Source organism: Macaca nemestrina, chromosome 2 (assembly GCF_043159975.1).
Source record: "Macaca nemestrina isolate mMacNem1 chromosome 2, mMacNem.hap1, whole genome shotgun sequence".
Classification (NCBI taxonomy): domain Eukaryota; kingdom Metazoa; phylum Chordata; class Mammalia; order Primates; family Cercopithecidae; genus Macaca; species Macaca nemestrina.
This window is the reverse complement of record NC_092126.1, coordinates 30,980,287-31,003,802: the sequence shown is the minus strand read 5'-3', so window position 1 is coordinate 31,003,802 and position 23,516 is coordinate 30,980,287. Positions and strand designations below refer to the sequence as shown.

The 23,516-nt window shown below is 40.6% G+C and overlaps 1 protein-coding gene across 1 annotated transcript in view; it reads left to right on the top strand.

Annotated features, from left to right (window-relative positions):
• The window catches only part of LOC105490425 (phospholipase C like 2), a 194,495-nt gene extending 178,454 nt beyond the window's left edge, over window positions 1-16,041 (top strand). Inside the window, exon 6 of the mRNA XM_011756026.3 lies at window positions 15,168-16,041. Within this exon, the coding sequence (XP_011754328.1) occupies window positions 15,168-15,347 (180 nt within the window). The 3' untranslated portion in view covers window positions 15,348-16,041. The remainder of the gene's footprint in view (window positions 1-15,167) is intronic.
• The last annotated feature ends 7,475 nt before the right edge of the window (window positions 16,042-23,516 follow it).

Here is a 23,516-nt window from a genome sequence, read left to right as displayed (position 1 = left end):
TCAGCTGCTACTTACAGCCACCAACTGCATTATTCCCTAACAAGAATATCAAACTGTCCTTTGAACCCTTGAAGTCAAGCATTGACTTCTCCTTTTGAGCCATGAAAGCCCTAGATGGCATCGTCTTTCAATAGAAGGCTGTTTCATCTACACTGAAAATCTGATGTTTAGTACAGCCACCTTCATCAATGATCTTGGCTAAATCTTCTGGGTAGCTCACTGTACCTTCTACATCAGCACTTGCTGTTTGCATTGCACTTTGATGTGATGGAGATGGCTTATTTCCTTAAACCTATGACCCAACCACTGCTAGCCTCTAGCTTTTCTTCTGCAACTTTCTTACCTCTCTTAGCCTTCATAGAATTGAAGAGAGTTACGGCCTTGCTCTGGAATAGGCTTTGGCTTAAGAGAATGTTGTGGCTGGTTTGATCTCCTATTGAGACCACTTAGACTTTCTGCATATCAGCAATAAGGCAGTTTAGCTTTCTCATCATTCATGAGTTCAGTAGAACAGCACTTTAAATTTCCTTCACAAGCTTTTCCTTTGCATTAACAACTTGGATAAATGTTTGGTGCAAGAGGCCTAGCTTTTTGCTCATCTTGGCTTTTGACTTGAACTTGGCCTTCCTCAGTAAGCTTCATTATTTCTAGTTTTTTATTTCAAGTGCAACTCTTCTTTTCACTTGAACACTTGGAGGCCTTTGTAGGGTTATTTTTTTTTGGCCTAATCTTCATATTGTTATGTCTCAGGGACTTTTCATGTCATTAGGGAGGCCCAAAGAGACAGAGAGAGATGGAGAGTGGCCAGTGGAACAGTCAGAACACACACAACATTTACCAATTAAGTTTGCTGTCTTATAAGGAAGAGCACACCTTATAGTGCCCCAAATCAATTACAATAGTAGCATCAAAGACCACCAATCACAAATCACCATAACTGATATAATAATAATGAAAAAGTTTGAAATATTGCAAGAATTACCAAAGTGTGACACAGAGACACAAAGTGAACACATGCTGTTGGAAAAATGACACTGTAAACTTGCTTGATGCAAGGTTGCCACAAACCTTCAATTTGTTTAAAAAAAAAAAATGCAGTATTTGTGAAGTGTGATAAAATAAACTATGTCTGGAGTCATGCAACCCCCAGCACAATGATGATAGGTGTCACCCTGCTCCCCCAAATTGCATTGTGCCCCTTTGTAGTAAAATCTTTTATGTTGGCAACCACTTATCTTATTTCTGTCTCTATAGTTTTACCTGTTCCAGAATGTCATATAAATGGAATTCCATGGCATCCAGTCTTTTCTGCCTGGCTTCTTTCATGTAGCATAGTGCTTTGAGTCATACAAGTTAATGTAGGTTTCAGTACTCCAGTCCTTTTTATTGCTAAATATTATTCTGTTTTATGGATATAACACATTTTGTACCAATTTGTGGACATTTGTGTGGTTTCCAATTTTTAGCTGTTATAAATAAACCTTCAATGAACATTGACATATCAGTCTTTGTATGGACATGTTTTTATTCTTCTTAGGTAAATGAGAGTGTGATTGCTGGGTCACATAGTAAATGTATGTGAGACTTGATAAGAAACTGCCACAGTGCTTTAAAAAAAAAAAACTGATGTTCCATTTTGCATTTCCTCAGCAGTGTTACAAGGGTTTCAGTTGCACCACATCCTTGTCGACACTTGGAATTGTCAGTTTTGTCATTCTAGTAAGTGGATGGAGGTTGAGCATCTTTGTGTGTATATGAGTTTTTAAAAATATATGACAGGCTCTGATGTGGTTTTCTTTATGTTTCTTCTGCTTGGGGTTCGTTGAGATTTTTAGATATGTGAATTTATAGTTTTTAACAAATTTGGAAACTTTTTGGTGATTCTTTCCTGAAATGTTTTTCTCTCTTACCCTTTCTACCATCTCCTTCTCTAACTCCAATTATATGTATAAATATACTGCTTGATATTATTATCCCATAATCACAGATGCTTATTCATTAGTTTTTAAATATTTTCTGTGGTTTAAAAAAAAAATTTTTTTTTGAGACAGGATCTCACTCTTGCCCAGGCTGGAGTGCAGTAGCACGAACACTACTCATTGCAGCCTCAACCTTCTGAGCTGAAATGATCCTCTCATCTCAGCCTCCTGAGTAGCTGGGACCACAGGCACATGCTACCATGCCTGGATAATCTGTACATTTTTTGTTGAGACTAGTTTTGCCATGTTCCCCAGGTTGGTTTCAAACTCATGGCCTCAAACAATCCTCTCACCTCAGCCTCCCAATGTGTTGGAATTACCTTACTCAGCCATTTCCTTTTTGTTTTCCTTTTTAATTCTTGATATTTTTATTTCTATGGCTTCAAGCAATATTGCTATATTTTCAAGCAATACTTCTGTCTTCTGTAATATCTAATGTGCCATTAATCCTATTCAGTTTTATTTTTAATTTCAAATTTCTCATGTTTCTGTTCATGCTAGTCATATCCTCTACCTTCTTGAAGATATGTCATATATTCACAATAGCTGTTTTCCAACTCCTTCCTCTCTGCTTCTCAGCCCCTCATATTCTAGCCACTGTCGACTCCCTGAACTCCACACTGTGTCTTCTCACCCCAGTGGAACTGCTGGGCTCTGTTTGAGTTCCCCTTTCCTGCACTGCACCTGGAAACTGCAAGCAGTAAGCTGGACACAATTGTTTGTATTTCTTCTCTCAGGATCACTGTGTTGTACTATCTGAAAGTCATTGTTTTCTGCATTCTGTCTGGTTTTCTAATTGTATGCCAGCCACATTTCCAACTTTTCCTGGGTCATTTCTTTCTTCCCACCCTCTGCCCCATCTGCTACTCCATGAAACAGAGAGAATGTTCGCTTAGTTTTCATCTCTCTGGTTTGGTTGTATTTGAGATAGAACTTTCAGGACTTTTATGACTTGCCAACATGACTTCTATGAGTTTTAGTTTATAGAATGATGTTATACCCTTTTTTTAGTTTGGTTGCTGTTTGTGGCTTTTTGCTTGGCTTTATTTTTGCTCATTTCATCAGGAATGTGGAATGGAAATTCTGTAATGCATTTTCAATCCACCAGCTTAATCAAGACTTCCTCTACCTTTATTTTCCAGTTGCCAAAATATTCACTGTACTGGTGTAATTTTCACTGTGTCGATTGATTGCCACTCCTAAAATGGTAGAATCTCATACTAGAAGAGTCCTGTTTTCATTGGTCTGTTTTGGTTACCAAGAGTAGAAACTCTCTCTGGCCAGCTCACAGAGGAGTGGCCACAGATGCTGGCTGACACAAGGGATCATGAGAGGGACAGGGACCTCAGGGAACTTGGAGACCGGAAACTGCAGTCCAGCCTCATGACAATAGCAAGCTGTCCGAAAACCTGGCGGCCCCGAGGTAGCTGATCCTCTCTGTGGAACGGGGTCTTTCTGCTTATCTTTCTGCCTCTTCTCCATTCTGCTGCTTCTGCTGGCTGGCTCATTCTGTTCACTCAGAGTTTCTACGGCTTTATAACTTTTTCTGGCCTTGATCTGTTCTTTACCATACCTTCTCAGCATTTATTTCAAGTACTCAATCTATTTGTATTTCCTACCTCAGCCTAGCCTTTTAGCTCCAGACCAGTGGTCCTGATAAACCTCCTCTTGTATTAAGTGTCCTTGGATCAGGTTCTTTCCCTGCTTTAATCCACTTTGTCCAGGAAGGTATTGTCAGATAGCACAAAATCTGGCTCCTTTTGGTGACTGTTTCAGTTGTCTATTGCTGTATAACAAACCACTACAAAACTAGTGGCTTAAAACAACGACTTCTTATTTCTTGTGATTCTGTGGGTTAGCTGGGCTCAGCCAGATGGTTTTCCTGCTCCATACAGTGTTAGCTGGGATCACTTAAGAGATTTTCTTCTGCTGGGAACTCAGCTTGGCCTGGAACATCCAAGAAGGCACTCACATGGCTGGATCTCACTGGGGTGGCTGGGATGGCTGGGCTTTTTTTATAGCATCTATATCATATCTTGGACTTGAATTAAGCTTGTTACAGCCCAAGATGTTTTCCAGATGAATGGCTGCCAGGCTAGCTCTCCTGACCTGTGCCCCTTTACCATCAGAAACAAGACTATCAATAAACCCTGAAAGTAATTAGAGATTCATTCTCTTTAGGAACCTAAGACTTCTGCCAAAAAAATAAATCAATAAAACAGATGGTTTTTGCATCTGGTAAGACATTTGTCTTGATTTTCTTCATTTTCACCTGAGGTACAGTGCTTATCTTGAAGACTTAAAAGACTGGCATTTGTTTCCTTTTTGAAGTTACCATGATAGTTGATGTATGACTCCTTTTATTGAGGCTCATATCTTTTAGTTGTTTTTATTTATTATAGGTAGAATATTATGTTGTCTCTTTTCCTGAAAAGCTATAATTGACTGAAAGCCATTTCTCTATTTAGTGTGTGAAAATGCCTCATAATGGCTCAGAAAATCAAACTACAGTAGCATTTGTCATTAGGCAGGCTGTTCTTTCTGGTCCATTTGAAACACAGTAAAACCTCCAATATTGGGACCCCACTCATGTGGAGTTTGTGATTACTCAGCTAATGTTTGACTGTGTAAATGGTGTGCTTGGAAGATTAATAGTGCGAAGGACGTGCTTACGTGTGCGCTATTTTCCCTGGTGTTTCCAAGGGCTCTTACACCCATGGCCCAGCCCCACTTGCCTCTCAGTGTCCCCTCGCTCTCTGCGTCCTCTCTCTACACAGCTGGGCCACCCTCCCCTGCCCTCTGGCCCTGGTCACTGCCTGGAACCCTCTGCTGACACCCAACCTTCTGTGCTTAGGTCATGGCTCACCTCCACTGTCTGGAGATTCCAAAGGCTGCTCCTGAACGCTCACCCTACCTCTGCCACCAGAGTTGCCAGCTCTGTGCCAGACGAGGCCACTATCGTACTGCATGGTGGACTTTAGCCCTTCCCATGGCCAGGTCTGTAGCAGAGGGACATGCAGTCAAAGTCAGAACCTAGAACGCTTTGTAGCATAGAAATCATTCTGCTAAATGTTTGGGCTCCAGAGGTGCCGTGTGTTGGAGTCACGGTCACTCCTCTGTGGCAGGCAGAATCAGCCCCTGGGCCTGCCGCCATCCTTTCCTGCCCTGAGTTTCCCCAACTCAGACACCGTCTCCTCCGTGGTGCTGCTGAGGAGCCCCCAACTCTCTGTCTTTGGTGAAGGAAACGTAAAATTGTTTATAAGGAGGAAGGCATTCATTCTGAATTTAAAAAATTGAATATTATATGTAAAATTACTAACTTTTGTACAAACCTCTGAGCACAGCCTTGGGAAAATTGGAGACTAACTGTAAAAGTGATATAGGCAAAAGGTGTGGCAGGCAAAGGAAGCCACACGGATAGTCAGATCCGTGCAGCCCACTGTCCTTGCATCATCCAGACACTGCCTCGAACCACAGAAACATCTCTTTGGATCCAGAAAAAACCAAGGGCAGGAGCTGTGCTTAGAGGGCTCTCCTTTCTGCTCCTGCACAGAACCCCTTATCCCCCTCCGGCAGCTTCTTTGCACCCTTTGGGGTGGAAGTCAGGGTGGAGGGAAGGCGGTCTTCCTGCTGTGGGGAGACAAGCTGATTTGCAGCTCATGTTCCATGCCCATCAAACATGTGAGTGCACATACAGGAAGCCAAAAGGACAGACATCACTCACTCTTAGAATGAGCCTAACATCCTGTACAATAGCCTGTGTGCTGTTGCTCTAGGTTTAGGTGACTCTGATGATCAGGGAGTCTTTTTTCAACCATAAGAGTTGAGACTTCAGTGGGAAATGGGCCTGACCAAGCTAGGAGGCCTTCCTTAATTCTAATGAATGTGCCACAATCTCAGCCAGCCTCAAAAGAGCTCTTGAAAGGAGAACTGTCAACGTATAATCATGAGAGGTGATTTAGAATCCGTAGCCAAGACTCCTACAATCCATTCATTCTTTTTTTTCCCCCCTCCCCCCAGACAGAGTCTTGCTGTGTCCCCCAGGCTGGAGTGCAGTGTGTGGTCTTGGCTCACGGCAACCTTCACCTCCTGGGTTCAAGTGATTCTCCTGCCTCAGCCTCCCGAGTAGCTGGGATTATAGTCGCCCGCCCCCGTGCCCAGCTAATTTTTGTATTTTTAGTAGAGACGGGTTTCGTCATGTTGGCCAGGCTGGTCTCAAACTCCTGACTTCAGGTGATCTGCCCACTTCGGCCTCCGAAAGTGCTGGGATTACAGGTGTGAGCCACCACACCCGTTTCATTCTTTTGTTCACTCATTTCCTCATTCAACAAACACACATTGGAAATCCATATTTCTGTTTCTGCTTTTAATTACAGGAAGAGTGAATTGTCTACACAGTTTTTGATGTGCTGGGTACATGAAAAATATAGTGGACATTTCAACTTGCTTGCTTTAAAATATTGTATGCGGTCTGTGGGGTTCAACTCTCTATAGTTTTGGCCTCACAGTTTAGTTTATCCAACAGGAAAATAAAACAAACACACCAGAGAGAAAGGTGTGTGTGTTTCAGTGTGATTTGCTGTTCAGACTCTACCTGTAATCTCTCTAAACTCAGTGTCCTTTTTATGAAACGGGAATGGTAATAGCTCTTCCCCTGCATCCTGTCTTTGTGGAGCAGGTGGTATCAGTGAAGGTACCTAAATTCTGCTGGGTTCCTCTCTGTGTTCCCAAATAGATAAGAAAGCCAGGAATGAGGAGTATTTTCGTGCCTCAGACTCCCATAATGGTATGAGTACCCTCCTTCTTCTCCTCGCTCACACTGCATGTGATTTGGAAGAAAAGTGCCTGCTGGCCCCCAGGAAATGGCAAGTGCTAATCTTTGCTTTCTTCAACACCCAAGCATGTGGCCATTACACAGGTGGCAGAGGGCAGGGGAAGTCTTAGCTGCCACACTGGATCCCTCACCTCAGAAGTAAGACAACTGTTTTTCTCTAATAGATAGTTGGACAAAAGGACTTTGAAAACATTAGCCAGATGTAGAATCCCTGTTGTTTCGCCCCTACGTCTAAATAAAAGCAATGACTTGTACTTGCTAATTTTGGCTCCTAAAATGTAGCACTAACAGATGTGTCTTGAAATATTTTTAATATATTAAAAACTAGAACATCTTTTGTGGTCATACAGAAAGTATGGTGATTAGCCAGGGGTTGAGCACAGCTGGGGCGTGGTTCTGGCATTTGGAGCTGCCATCATTCTTTTCCTGGCTGCTGTGGCCTCTGTTCCAATCCCAGGTAAGCCACAGGCTCAGCCAGAAAAAGCATGGTCACGCCAGACTCGCAGCAAGAGCCGCTGGGATCCAGCCACTGCCCTTAGTTACATCTTTTAAAGATTACTAAGTAAGAACCTTAAATATTTTGACCTAAGGTTGTTAAAAACTCTTTGAAGATGAAAACCAAATAGAATAAGTTAAAAAAATTCAAACCAGAATGTGTGAAATCAAATGACATTTGAGTTGTTCAGCTGAAAACATTGCAAAGCCAGCTTTGTGGAAGGAGTCTTCAAAACCAGACACCCTGTGTCAGTGGGTGGCAGTGTTTTAAGTAACCTTTGCTCTTTTCAAGTCTTTTGAATCTATGAAATATGAACACTACTACAACAAACACCCCCACCTCTTTCAGATTTTTTTTTTTTTTTTTTTTTTTGAGACAGAGTTTTGTTCTTGTTGCCCAGGCTGGAGTGTAATGGCACAGTCTTGGCTCACTGCAACTTCCGCCTCCTGGGTTCAAGCAATTCTTATGCCTCAGCCTCCCAAGTAGCTGGGTTTACAGGTGCCCACTACCATGCCCAGCCAATTTTTTTGTATTTGTAGTAGAGACAAGGTTTCACCATGTACTCCTGACCTGAAGTGATCTGCCTGCCTTGGCCTCCCAAAGTGCTGGGATTACAGGCATGAGCCACCATGCCTGGCCAGAATTGTTCTTCACTCATGCTACATGCCTTACCTCCAAGACATCTTAAACATGTATTTTTAGACACATAGAACAAACTAAAAGTGATGTGGACAAAGTTCAGCAGCTTCTCAAGCCCAGATTTATTGCCTTTGGGAGTCCTTTGTGTCTTGCCTTGGTAATGTCCAAAGGCCTATTCTGTTCAAGATACCATGATGACTTCTCTGAAGTTGAGAAATGTAAGATTCAACCAGATGAAGAATTCTGCTATTACCACATTAATTACCGTATGCCATCTGGGGATTTTTGTTTTTAAATACCCTGTCATCATGTGGTAGATCTATATATGCTGACATGGAAAGATCACTAAGACATAACTTTTCGTGAAGAAAAAGGGAAACCAAAGAACAATATAGATTGCTTGATTGTATTTACATTAAAAGTAAAATAAGATGGCCGGGCGCGGTGGCTCAAGCCTGTAATCCCAGCACTTTGGGAGGCCGAGACGGGCGGATCATGAGGTCAGGAGATCGAGACCATCCTGGCTAACAAGGTGAAACCCCATCTCTACTAAAAATACAAAAAAATTAGCCGGGCGTGGTGGCAGGCGCCTGTAGTCCCAGCTACTCAGGAGGCTGAGGCAGGAGAATGGCGTGAACCCGGGAGCTGGAGCTTGCAGTGAGCTGAGATCGCGCCACTGCACTCCAGCCTGGGCCACAGAGCCAGACTCGGTCTCAAAAAAAAAAAAAAAAAAAAAAGTAAAATAAGATAACTATTTGTAATATACATATAATGCCAAGAAAAAGACAAAACTCGTTGTTTAGGGGGCAGCTGTGAGATTAAAGGGGAGACTTTCACATTTTACTTTAATTACATTACTTTAATTGCATTCAACAGATGGTTATGGAGCCCTTACTCTGTACCTGGCACTGTTCTAGGCTCTGAGGATTCAGCATTGATCAGAAGACAAAAATTCCTGCCCTCGTGAAGTTTACATTTAGTGGAAGAGACAGACAATAAACCAAGCAGTAGAGTAAGGCAATAAGTATTATGGAAAAAGCAAGGCAGGGAAGCAGTAAGGAGAATTATGGATGGGAAGTGAGAGTTCTAATTAGACAAGATGGGGCTGTCAGGGCACTGCTGTGAAGAGGGCATCAGAGTCAAGATGGCATCAATGGGAGGGGAGGGAGCTAGCCAGGTGCATTTCTGTGGCAAGGGCATTCCCTGCAGAGGGAACAATGAGTGCATAGACATTGAGGCTGGACTAAAGAGGACCTGACGCGTTTGAGGAACATTTAGGCGCGTACTATATCAGAGGCTGGGTGAACAATACAGGGTGGGTGGGTGGGTGAAGGAAGTCAGATGAGGCTGTGGGCAAGGACTTTGACTCTCACTCTGAGTTATTTGGGGAGCTGCTGAAGAGTTTTAAACAGAGAGGAAGGGATGTCCTGTGTTTTAATTTGAGCTCTCTGGCTGGCTGTCATGTTGAAAATGGAGAGGGAAGACCAGTCAGAATAAACTCCAAGAAAGATTATGGTGGCTTAAAGCACAATGGTGGCAGTGAAGATGGTAAGAACTGGTGAGAAACTTTATATATATGTTTTGAAGATTATGACAATAAGACCTACTGACAGGTGGGATGATATATGGAAGAAAAAGGGAAGAGTAAATAATGACACCAGGGTTCTTGGTCCAGGTCAAGAATGGGGTTGCTTTGACTGAAGAGTAGCTGGTAGTAGGAGTAGTAGCAGGATATCAGAAACTCAACTGGACATGTGATGTCCAAAGAATGATGCCTAGATAGGCATTTTGGTAGGTACTAATTGTTATTAATAAAAATAATAAGAGCATACATAAATGAAATTAAAAACAGAAAATGCATAGAGAAAAATCAATAAAACCAAAAGCCACTCCTTTGAAAACCTTATTAAAATCAGTAAGTCTTCAGTCAAGCTAACTAAGAAAAAAGATGATACAAATTACTAATGTCAGAAATGAAATAAAGGATATCACCACAGATTTTATGGACACTAAAAGGATAATGAAGGAATATGATGAACAATTCTATACCCACAAACTTGAAAACCTAGATGACATAGGCCAATTCCTTGAAAGGTAAAATCTGCCAAAACTCACATAAGAAGAAATAGGCAATCTGAATAATTCTGTATCTATTAAGGAAATCGAATCAATAATTAATAAGCCTCCAAAACAGAAAGCACCAACCCGGATAGGTTTACTGGTTTCTACTAAACATTTAAAGAAGAAATGATACCAATACTCTACAGTCTCTTCCAGAAAATAGAAGCAGAGTGAATACTTCCTAACTCATTCTACCAGGCCAGTTTTATCCTAATACCAAACCAAAGACATTACAAGAAAAGAAAACGATAGACCAGTATCTCTCATCAACAGAGATGCAAAAATCCTTAACACACTATTAACAATTAAAATCCAAAAATGAATAAAAAGAATTATTCACCATGATCAAAAGGGATTTATACTGGGTATACAAGGCTGATTTAACTTTTGAAAAATCAACTAATGTCATTCATCATATCAACAGGCTAAAGAAGAAAAAGCTCATGGTTATATCAGTAGATGCAGAAAAACCATTTAACAAAATTCAACACCCATTCATGATAAAAATTCTCAGTGAACTAGGAATAGAGAGGACCTTACTCAACTTGATAAGGAACATCTACAAAAATCATACTGCTTACATCATATTTAAAGGTAAGAAACTCAAAGCAATCCTGATAAGATTAGGGACAAAGCAAGGATGTTCTCTGACACCAGTGCTTTCAACATTGACCTGGAAGTCCAGTCCTAACTAATGCAGTAAGACAAGAAAAGAAAATAAAAGGTATACATCTTGAGAAGGAAGAAATAAAACTTTGTTCACAGATGATATAATCATCTATGTAGAAAATCCAAAAGAATTGACAAAAAAAAATCTCCTGGAACAATATAATAAGCAATTATGGCAGGGTTGCAGGATACAAGGTTAATATACAAAAATCAATTGATTTCTTTTTTTAAGAAAAAAAATTTTGAGACAGGGTCTCACTCTGTCACCCAGGCTGGAGTGTACTGGCATGATCATGGCTCACTACAGCTTTGACCTCCCTGGGCTCAGGTGATCCTCACACCTCAGCCTCACAAGTAGCTGGTACTTCAGGTGCACACCAACATACCCGGCTAATTTTTGTACTTTTTTGTAGAGATGGGGTTTTGCCACGTCACCCAGGCTAGTCTTGAACTCCTGAGGCTCATGTCTTAGCCTTCCAAAGTGCTGGGATTACAGGCATGAGCCACCACACCCAGCCAATTTATTTCTTATATACCAGCAAAGAACAGGTGGAATTCAAAATTAAAACACATGACCATTTACATTAGAACCCCCAGAAATAAAATACTTAGGTATTAATCTAACAACATATATATGACTTATATGAGGAAAACTATAAAACTCTTGTGAAAGATATCAAAGAATTAAGTTAATGGAGAGATATTCCATATTCATGGATAGGAAGACTTAATGTTCTCAAGGTATCAGTTCTTCCCAACTTGATATATAGATTCAACATAATCTCAATCAAAATTCCAGCAAGCATAAAATTAAATAAATCAACCAAGTTATTTTGTGGATATTGACAAACTGATTCTAAAGTTTAAAGAGAGAAGCAAAAGACCCAGAATAGTCAACACAATATTAAAGGAGAGAATAAAGTCAGAGGACTGACTTTATCTGACTTTAAGACTTACTGCAGAGCTACAGGAAATAAAACAGTATGAAAAGAATAGACAAATAGATCAGCAGAACAGGATAGAAGAGCCCAGAAATAGACCCACATAAAATAGTTAATCGATCTTTGGCAAAGGCAATACAGTGGAATAGAGACTTCATCTTTTCAACAAATCATTCTGGGAAAACTGGACATCCACATGAAAAATTCAGTCTAGGCACAAATCTTACACCCTTCACAAGAATTAACTCAAAATAGATCATAGACATAAATATAAAACACAAAACTATAGAATTCCTAGAAGATAACACAGGATAAAATCTAGGTGACCTTGGATATGGCAGTGATTTTTCAGATACACCACCATAGACAATCCATTAAAGAAACAATGGGTAAGTTGGACTTCCTTAAAATTTAAACCTTCTGCTCTGTAAAAGACAATGTCAAGAGAATGAGAAGAGAAGCCACAGTCTGCGAGAAAATATTTGCAAAGGACACACCTGATAAAGTACTGTTTTCCAAAATATGCAACGAACTCTCAAAACTCAACAGTAAGGAAACAATCTGATTAAAACCTGGGCAAAAGTCTGAACAGTCACCTCACCAAAGAGGATATACAAATGGAAAATATATTAGCACCACATGTCACTAGGGAATTGTATGTTAAAATAACAATGAGATACCAATACACATCTATTACAGTAGCCAAAATAGAAAACTAACATCACCAAATGCTGGTGAGGATGTGAAACAACAGGAATTTTCATTTATGCTGGTGGGAATGCTAAAAGGTGCAGACAATTTGTCAGAAACTGTCGAACTGTCTGTAGTTATTACGGAACTAAACATACTCTTATCATATGATCCAGTGATCATACCCCTTGGAATGTACCTAAATGAATTGAAAACTTATGTCCACACAAAAATCTGCATACAGATGCTTATAGCAGAGTTATTTTTAATTGCCAAAATTTGGAAGCAGCAAAGATTTCCTGCAGTAAATGAATGGATAAATAAACTGCAGTGCATCCAGACAATGGAATATTATTCAGCACTAAAAAGATATGAGCTATCAAGCCATGAGACGACATAGAGGAAATTTAAATACATATTACTGAGCGAAAGAAGCCAATCCAAAAAGGCTACACACTGTGATTCCAACTATATGACATTGTCAAAAAGGCAGAACTGTGGAGACAATAAAAAGATCAGTGGTTGCCAGGGGTTGGGAGTGGGGGAGGATGACTAGCAAAGCACAGAGGAATTTTAGGGTGATGGAACTATTCTGCATGATCCTATAAGGGTAGATAGATGTTGTTATACATTTTTCAAAACCCATGGAATATACAAAACCAAGGGTGAACCCTCATTTAAGCAATAGACTTGAGGGGATGTGGCAACATAGGTTCGTTGATTGTAACAAGTATGCCACCGTGGTGCGGGTTGTGGCTACTGGAGAAGGTTTGCATAGGGAGGGAGCGTAAGGGAGCTCTGTAGTTTCTGCTCTGTTTTGCTGTGAACCTAAAACTGTCCTAAAAATTAAAGTTTATTAATTTAAAAAAAATAATATTTGGAGTTTTAAAACACAAATCAAAGACTAGTTACAGTCTATTAAGACTGTGAATGTATGTAGCAATTCTGCTTGTGAAGGGAAATACACTATTTAACATGAAATTATACTCCTGACACAATATGCTATATATACAGGAACCTCATAACTAGTAAATTTTCAACATGTGAGTTCAGTGACTAGTAAGAATGAATAAAAATGAAGCTCCTTTAGTTAATCTAAGCAAGGGAACATCTATTTATAGTTACTAATTAAAGGACTCTGTAAAGCAGGAAAACCATGCATGATAAGTGGTAAGCAGCAAACTTCTGTGGATTTGGGCCTCATGATGGTTTAAAATTGCCTTGCAATTTGATCTCGCCAGTGGTTGACATTTGACTGTAGTCCATTTGCCAGCCAAGGTAAGTCCCTACCCATTGCTGTCTGCAGCTGGCCCCAAGCTCTTGCTGGACAGGAATGCCTTAAAGGGAACGCACACTGGGAGGCAGTTCAGAAAGAGGGAAACAGGGAGGAGGTGTAAGTAGGACAAAGAAGAGTCAAACTACAGAGGAATCATAAAGAAAATAATAGAATAAATTGAGAACCCAAGGGGATGGAAAAAAATAGCAAGCAAGGAGAATAAGAAAGAAGAAAAGGTAATAGTGTCAGTAGAAAAAACTGTTAGTGGAAGGCAGGTTAAACTTGGAAGGAAAAATGAACAAAAAAGCAAAGTAGGAGTTTTGGAATTTACAGCAATAGAGCACCACATCATCTCTTCTGCTCAATAATTTTGGAATTGTTGGCTGATGCATTAGCCCAGTGTTTCTCAACTGGGGGTATCTCACCCTCCCACTCAAGAGACAGTTATCAATGTCTGCAAACATTAGGGTGTGCTAAGGGTGCTGCTCAATATCTGAAAATACACAAGACAGCGCCCCACCTCCAAGGAATTCTCTGATCCAAAATGTCAAGAACAAAGAGGGTGACAAACTGCGTTGGCCCATTGTCAGCACCAGTTCCAGACTCCAAGTGACTGTGCTTCAATTCACCCACTGTTTTCTGACCTATATCGTGTTATACTGCGTACAGATCAAGTCGATGGTCAGACCTCAGCAAAGAAATTAAAATTTGGCTGATAAATATATCCTGAGTAAAGAATCCTTTGCTTCACTCTTTCTTTCAGCAACTGCTCAGTGAGGACCTGCTGTGTGCCCACGGCTGTCAGCACTTACCAAAGGCTGTGTGGGCTTCAGAGACGGAGAACAGATTAGTGGTTCTTCAGAGCTGGAGAACAGATCAGTGGTTGCCAGGGTTTAGGGATGGTGGAGAGGAGGGAGTGGGTGTGACTTCCCAGTGGTGGTGGCGCAGTACTGTGCCTTGGTTGCCATGGTGGTTACGTGAACCCACACGTGATGAAGTCACACAGAAGCGTAGGCACACTTCGTACCCCTGTCAGCATCTTGGTTTTGACATCGTGCTATAGTTATGTGAGACATAACCACTGCGGGAAATTTGGGAAAGGGTACACAAGACCTCTCTGTACTACACTTGTATCCTTCTGTGAATTTAAACATTTCAAAATAAAAAGTTTTTTTTTTAATTCAAACCTTAAAAGGGAAAAGACAAGACTTTCCAAACAACGAATGAAAGATGTAATTGTAACCAGGACAGACAGGAATAGTCCATGCACACAGAACCCCATGCAGATCTATAAACAGAAAGGGCCAGAAAAGCAGCATACTCTTGGACTATGGTATTGAAACTGGGAAAACAAACTCACTTTTTATTAAAATTGACCTATTCAGATGCAGTGCCAATAAGAAATAATTATGCCCTCTTGTGGAATCAAAATACTTCTATTTCAGTGAAAGGTATGTATTGCTGAAGTCTAACACTAAGTTATGTCTTATCTAATACTGTTTAATTGCATGTTTTGTTATAGGGACAAGCAGATCTTTTGAAATATGCTAAGAATGAGACTTTGGAGAACCTGAAACAAATCCATTTTGCTGCTGTTTCATGTGGACTGAATAAACCGGGCACCGAAAATGCTGATGTCCAGAAGCCACGCCGGAGCTTGGAAGTCATACCTGAAAAAGCGAATGATGAAACTGGAGAATGAGGAAACTTACAATAAATCATTATGGAGTTTATAACTCTAGGACCAATTGTAGTCAGATGGGACATTTGCTTTGCACTCACTAATGAGAATAATATTCGGGATTTTAAAGCACAACTGGAATAGCTAATTACAGTCTATTAAAACTGTGAATGTATGTAGCAATCCTGCGTGTGAAGGCAAATAAACTCTATAGCAAGCAATTATATTGCTGGCCAAAATATGCTATATTTGTATACAAAGACATTCTAACTCAGTTCCAGTATGAAGAACAGATCATTCACTCTAGCTCCATTGAGAAACATTTTCCTAAGTGAAAACAATTTCTTAAGATGGAAATGGATTGGATTGTCAAATTACTATTTATTGGAGAAAAAACTTGATCTACGCATTTTTACTTATGTGGGGTTGCCAGAGTATCTGGGTTCTAGATGATTTTGGTGGCATGCTTGCTGAGCCATAATTACTAAGGAGAATGTAAGTGGACAGGTTCCCTGAATCCCCGGGGTCCTTGGAGAGCCATCGAGGAGAATGTGCAATTGGACTGAAGCTCCCTGGCTGAAGACACATGCCGAATCAGCACATGGGTAGAGATGATGTAAAAGCAACAAATCTGGAAACAATACATTGTAAATAGTTTTTCATTGTATGAAGTAGTGTTCACATTAAAAAGATGTTTTATGATATTTCTCCAATAGCAGTACATGTGTTTAATGAAGCCTTAACTTTTAAGATTTCTGGTTCAAAATATTCTACTCTTAAGCGTGGCCACTTACTTGTTGAACAGCTTTGTCAAAAATAAGTTGCTTGTCTGGGCTGACCTTATTTTGCTTTTGGTAAGGTTTCAACAGCTTTAAGCAACAGCAGCTGACTGTAAAGTGAACCGAGATACTCACAGCTGCCCTCTTGATGCTTCTGAATCAGGTCTGTAGTGATGTGCGCCTCAGAATCTGGCAAATAGGAAGTCAAAAGCAGTTACAGGGCAGGAGCAGGTGTAGCTTTCCTCCAGTTCTACTGGCAGCAGATTCCTTCAATTTATGTTTGTCTAAGAAAATATCTGTTTTTCCTCCACTTTTGAAAGATAATTTTGAGCCAGCTGAGTTTTTAATCCAAGCTTTTATTTTCCAAATCAGTGAAACTTCATGCTTTCAAGATACTGAACACGGCTGCCTAATTACTGCTTCTCCCAAACCAAAACTGCTTTCAAATTTTGGAAGGGTCAATATTTACTCTAAATCTTCAACAATCCCTTCTTTTCTGTTCAGCGACTCAGGTATATGAGCCAGATAAGTGTATGTAATCTTCAGCTGAGTATCTTATTAGTGATTTCCTCACAGTTCAAGAGATGCTCAGGAGCTGATGTTGCTCATTTGTTTCTGCCCAGGCTCCTCAGCATCCTCTTAAACAATGCTTTGCTCAGTTGTCTTGTCATTTGCATTCTAATAACGTGCTTAAGTTAAGGTGTCCATCTCCACTGCCCTTCTCTGGATATAATTTGTTAGAAAATAAGCCTGTTACTTGGATAGTGGTGCTGTTCCCTGCGCACCCAGCTAACCACCAGCCAGTAGCTTAGGCTCTTAGCCCAGAAACGAACTCTACAAGGGGTAAAAATGAATAGGAAATAGCAGAGAATTAAAAGTAAACTTATAGAATGAGAAATGAAATAATGTGTAACCTAGATTATTGTTAAAAATACTTAGCTGGTAAGTAAATAGCAATATTCAATTTAAAGTGAAAAATCCAGAAGTCATGAAAAATGTCTTTTAAAGAATAATGAAATTGAAAAAAAAAATTTACATGTCTAGTAATGACAGGCATTATCTAATATGTGACTTGAATAACTTTGATAGCAAAACACATGTAATTTATTGTAGTTTATACAGGCTTAGAATCGATTTTAAAATTGAAGGAGTATGAGAGAACATTCAGTCTTACACTTTCTTTTTCAGATGCCAAAGTTGCAGATAAAAATAAAATGCATTGCCTGATGTCAAAAAGTCTGTTAGGGGTAGTGTTGGTGCTGAACCCAGCCCAGGGTTTGCTCCACCTTTCCATGATAAAATGTCAACCTTCTTTTGACCCATTTCATCAGAGAAATGAGCCAGGTGATGGGAATAGCAGGCATGCCTGCGGGGAGGTGTTCCCAGAGCTGCAGCGTTTCTCCTGTTTATCTAGTAACTGCACCATCCTTCCTGAGGATGACTCCTATCAGCAGAGCACAAATTCATGGCCAGTTGAGCTATTCTGTTCTTTTTTTCCCATTCATATGGAAACAGAAAACATTCATTAAACTGGCAAGGGCCAAGGTTGTGATTTCTGGACCTCTCTAAACAGCTTTTTCTTACAAAGGACTGGTCCACTCTGGATTAAACCTGAGGAGGCCTTGTTATAACCCCACAGGTCAAATAAAAGTGAGATCCCTGCTCCTGGGTTGCATAAGTTGTGGTGACAGCAGGGGTAACATGTTTGCTTCCTCCCGTTATCTGCATTCCTTAAATAGGCGTGGGGGCACCCATTTAAGTTACTCATTGTAAATACCAGTAATTCCTTGTGAATTTGACTAATGCTTACGTAGGGCACATTATAGACACACACACACACACACACACACACACACACACACACACACACACATTGCATTATTCCCAATTAGGAGGAATATATACAGTCAGAGGTAGCATGAAAACAACTGGTAAATCTCTGCTGAGGACACAGGAAAATTCAGAGTTGGACAAAAATGCACAGAAATCATGGAAAACACCTGGTCAATTCAGTAGGAAATGAAACGTCACACTAGCAAGCCCAGTGTCACGTTTCCAGCAGTTGTGTTGATGTCAGTCCCACAGGGTAAATCCTGAGGCCTCTAGGAACACACTAAGTACATTCTGCTTCCTCTTTGCACATACATATTCAATGTATCCTTTCAGCTACTTAAAGTCTTGTAGACATTGGTCTATTTTCTGCCCTTAGCAGGCATGGCTTCTAAACAGTGGGAAAGAAGCCATCTAAACACAAATGCTTACCATCTCCGGGTGGGTGTGACCCAGGAACCAGGGCAAGGAGCAGAGTTCTTAGGCCTGGTGGTGGGCAGCCCCTAAGGAGGCTGCTTTTCCTCACCTACATGGAGTTGGGCTGTGAAGCACTGAATGGGGAAAGCCATCCAGCTTGCAAATGTTTCCACATGCAATCTTTGCCATGTGGCCTCATTTAGTATGTTGAGGTACTTTGAATTTGTTGAATCTTCAATCAAGCGTTTTAAAAAGTTATAAATGCAAATTTAGTACAGTTACAGCTTAGTTCTGATTTACCCATCCAATAAGGAAGAACGCCCAAGCTGGATATATCTGTCCACAGGTTCAGTGGCTGCTCATGTCTCGGCCAATATTTGCTACGAACAGACCTAACATTTGCTGTCAGTTGTAAGAATTCTCTATTTCTAATATTTGACAGTGGGATTCTTTGTTGGAGCTGTGTGCCAAGGACTGTGTCCAAGACACTTTGCACATATCATTTCATCTTCTCAACAACTGGCAAAGTATTTGTCTGATGTTACAGATGAAGAAATGAAGACTTTAGACAGGTTAGTTAACTAAGGCCATAGAGTGCTCAAGTCAGGATTTAAACTCAGCTTTGCTTGCTCCAAAACCTATATTCCCAACCATTCTTTTGAATTCTAGATATATATGTATCACCTCTAAACTACAAGTTGGGTACTATCTTGTAAAATGAGGCAGTTGGCATTTTCTTCTTTTTTTTTTTTTGAAACAGAGTCTTGCTCTGTTGCATAGGCTAGAGTGCAGTGGTGCAATCTCGGCTCACTACAACTCTTGCCTCTCAGGTTTGAGTGATTCTCCTGCCTCAGCCTCCCGAGTAGCCGGGACTACAGGCATGCACCACCACGCCCTGCTGATTTTTGTATTTTTAGTAGAGACAGGGTTTCACCATGTTGGCCAGGCTGATCTTGAACTCCTGAACTCAAGTGATCCACCCACCTCGGCCTCCCAAAGTGCTGGGATTACAGGCGTGAGCCACCGCGCCCAGCCTTATTCTTCTTTAATGTGATACATGGACTCTCTAGAAGCCACTGAGATTCTGATTTTATTTAGCACATTTTAGACACCAGGGATTCACTCTGGACAAAAACAGGCATGGTCCCAGCCCCCATGGAACTCACAGTGTAACTGGGAAGAGAGAGACATTTATCCAAATAATTCCAAAGATATAGGTGCAATTAAAACTATGGAAAGTGCTATGAAGAGACCCCACTGAGAGGCTACCTGGGTTCCATCCCATCACTTCCTAGCTGAGTGCTGAGGGGAGGTGTGCTTAACCTACCTTACCTCTGTAATTGTGGAAGTATTTTGTTTAGTGCTGCTTTCCCATACAGGGGTCTTATGAGTTGTTTGTAAAGCACTTAGACCAGCACCCAGTTCTCAGTGGACTTGTTGTAATGTTGCCATTCGTTATTGATAGGTGGGAACATGAGGGTGTTTAACGGGGCCTCACCACTCTTGAGAAGATGGAGGGAGTATTTACTGCTCTGTAACACAACCCCTAAAACCTGAAACAGTCATTTGTTCTCATGTCTGGGGCTTTGTGAGTTGACCGGGCTCATCTCAGTTTTCATACTTGGGGTCTCTTGTGTAGGCACTGGCAGATGTTAGCAGGGGCTTTGGCTATGTGACTGGGCTGAACTGCCGGCTGGCTCACTAGCTGGCACAGCCACCGCAGGGAGCTCGGCTGGGGCTGTGAACCAGGGCATCTGCACAGGTCTCTCCATGTGGCTTGGACTTCTCACTGCAGGACACTGCGTTCTGAGAGGGATTGTCCCAAGGGCAAGCATTCCAAAGACCAACATGGACGCTGCTCTTCTTCCTGAGGTTCCTGGAGGCCTATCTTCAGAAGCCTCAGCATGTCCCTGAGGCTACATCCTATTGTTTAGGCAAGTCACTAGGTCCTGCCCAGGTCCAAGGGGGTGGAGAACTCAACCAGGAGGTGGCAAGGTCACATTGTGGAAGATGATATGGGATAGGAGATGTTAAGACTATTTTTGGAAAATACAGTCTACTGTGGAAGCTTCCCTGAGAAAGCGGTATTTGAGCTGAGACCTGAAAGCAAAGACGCTCTCTCTACTTGCCCCACCCCAAAGAAAAGGGTCAGCAGCTGGGGATAGAAGAGTGGAAAGCAATTCAGGCAATTTAGACCAAGAGCCCAGCATTCTGCAAAGGCCAGTGGCAGGAGGGAGTGCAGCCTTGCTTGAGGACCTGAAAGGACAGTGAGACTGGGGTGCAGAGAAGGAAAAGGAAAGGGTGTGGAGTGAGTGGCAAGGGCACGGGGGCCTCTCAAGGACGGTTTGGCAGTCCTTGTTAGGGAGTTTGTTCTTGTTTTCCTAAAAGATTAGTGCCAACCATTTAGTTGTATTATATGTAACCCACTTTGCATTCATTTTACTTAATTACAAAAGAAGTACATGCTCATTGTTAACCAAAAAAAGTCAAATGCTGACAAATGTAAATTTAAAAAGTGCATGTGCTCCCTCACTGCCCTTCTCCCGCTCCCCACGGGAAACAGCATGGCCAACGCCTCCTTACACGGTGATGTTCAGATGCCCCAAAAAATGCCCTCCTCCTCTCCCTGAGAAGTTCTGACTTCTACTGTCAAGGAAACGCTTAGCTCTTTTTAAGGATCAGAGAAATCAAAGTATTGAGTATTTAAGTAAAGGCAATGAGCAATTCAGTTTTATCAACTAGAATAGTTATGTATTTATTCAAAGCCACAGATGTTAGGTAGAAAGTAGGGATCAACAGTTTAACAACTTATGTTTAGATGTTATTCAAATGTACAAGAACAAGTGTCTCCCCTCTAAAAATATTTTTAAAGTCTCACACAACACTCTAAACCAAAAACCATTGTAAAAAATCCTTTGGAAATGGACCATTGCAGCCATTGAGATGACAGGTCAAGGTGAGCATTCTGAACATATAACAAAATATAAGATAGGTAATAAATATTCAAAGCATGAAGGAGGTATAATATGAAGAGTAAAGTCCTCCCCTCATCTCCCCAAGCTTCAGTGCTAAGAACTTATCATGTGTAATCATTTCTGATTTTGATTCTTCTGCTAATTGTCTCCCAAACTCTGGACCAGTGCTGTACAATAGAACTTTCTATGATGATAGAAACATCTAAATCTGTGCTGTCTAATATGATAGGCATGAGCTACATGTTGCTATAAATTTAAATTTTAATTAATAAAAATGTAATACAATAAAATATGTAGTTTCTCAGCTGCACTTGCCATATTTCAATAAGTCAGTAGCCCCATTTGGCTAGTGGCTACCATAATGGACAGTGCAGTGATTGATAATACGTTTATACCTCTGCTTTCTGCTTTATCAACTTTAGAAAGACATACTGACATCACATGGAGATGAAAAATGTGGCTCATTTCACTACCTCTTCTCTTTGCTCTCCTTCCATTCCCAATCCCTATTAAGAACATTTTCATTTTAGTTCTACTGGATTACCTTAATAACTTTTAATAATATAATTAAAATTGCTTATTGATGCATCAATTGTTGAATTTCGTACTGTCATTCACCACCATGTTAAATAAGAAAATTCATGTTCTCTATTGTTTCCCTGCAAAACTTCTGCACTTTTAACTCCCAACCACCTGCTACTCTACTTGCCACATTGGCAGTCTCTAGATACCATTAATATTCTTTTCTGTGACTATAAACTCTCCATGCTTCTCTAAGATTGGTTCTAAAATTGGAAAGTAATAACCAGCCTTTATAATATTATAATTGCATAAGAATTAACTTGTTACACAAATAGTGTGGCCAAACCTGCAAAAAAGGAGACATTTGTGATCCTATGCCACCAAACTTGTGCCATTCAAAAGTGAATATGCTAACTTCCACCTTCAGCCAAGGTAGAGAACAGATTTTCCACATAGAACAACCCAAAGCAGAAAATATATATATGAAACAATAGTTTTCATAACCCCAGACCCTTAGCATAGAAAGACAGTAATGACTTAGAAAAGGGAAATAAATGGGGTGAGCTCTGTGATTGCCCCAGCTTATAACTTTGAGTTTCCAGGCCATGGTGCAAGAAGGAGAAAGCCAGGCAGAGCCTAGAAGACCCCCTGAATTGAAGCAATGGAGGTGAGATACCTGGGAGACCTAGGTGGCTAGAGTTTTCAGGACAGAGCACCCAAGAGGAGAGAGCCACACAAAGAAAGAGCAGGCATCTGCAGAGTGCCCCTCTGGCATCCAGCAGAGTACTGATCACCACACCTGTGAGAACACTACCTGAGGCAAAGCACAGAACCACTCAAAATAACTGGAGCAACAACCAACCTTTTAACAATTATCAACCCTCATGGAAGTCATTTTAGACATTTTCATAATCATTCTCCCCCATGAAATTTTTATGCCACAAATATTAATGTATATGTGATCCATTATGTATATGATATATATATATATGAGATACAGATATGTATACCTTTGCTTTATGCATACACAGTTGAATTTTTTCCCTAAAAACTAAATTTTGTCCCTTTGGGAGCAATATTGCCATCTTTGAGAATGTATGGATTAGAGAGAACAGTACACAGTACATAGGGCCAGGATAGTGTCGATCAGAGATCCTCGTAATTCAGAAGGGTTTTGTCTCAAGTAGGTAATAATTGGCCCCAAAATATACACTGCCCTGGTCCTACCTAAAACATTTTAAAGCAAGACCTGAAAAGATCAAACTGTTTTTCAGTAACTGAACTGCTTGCCTGATTGGGACCCAAAATGGGAAAATTCACAAATGTCTCCAAAACAGAATTACCAAGCATGCAAAGAAGCAGAAAAATATGACCTATAATGAGGAGAAAATTAAAACCAACCCAAAACTGGCATAGATGTCAGAATTAGTAGACAGGAGTGTTAAACCTTTATTGTAGTTGCATTTCTTATGTTCAAAAAGTTAAGTAGTGATATGGATAATATTTCTTAAAAGGCCCAAATCAAACCTCTAGGGATAAAAACTTCAACATGTGAGATAAAAAATACAATGGATGGGATTAATGACAGAGTAGATTTTGCAAAAGAAAAGATAAAACCTGAAGACGCAGCAATAACACAAAGTATCCAGAATAAAGCATAGACATAA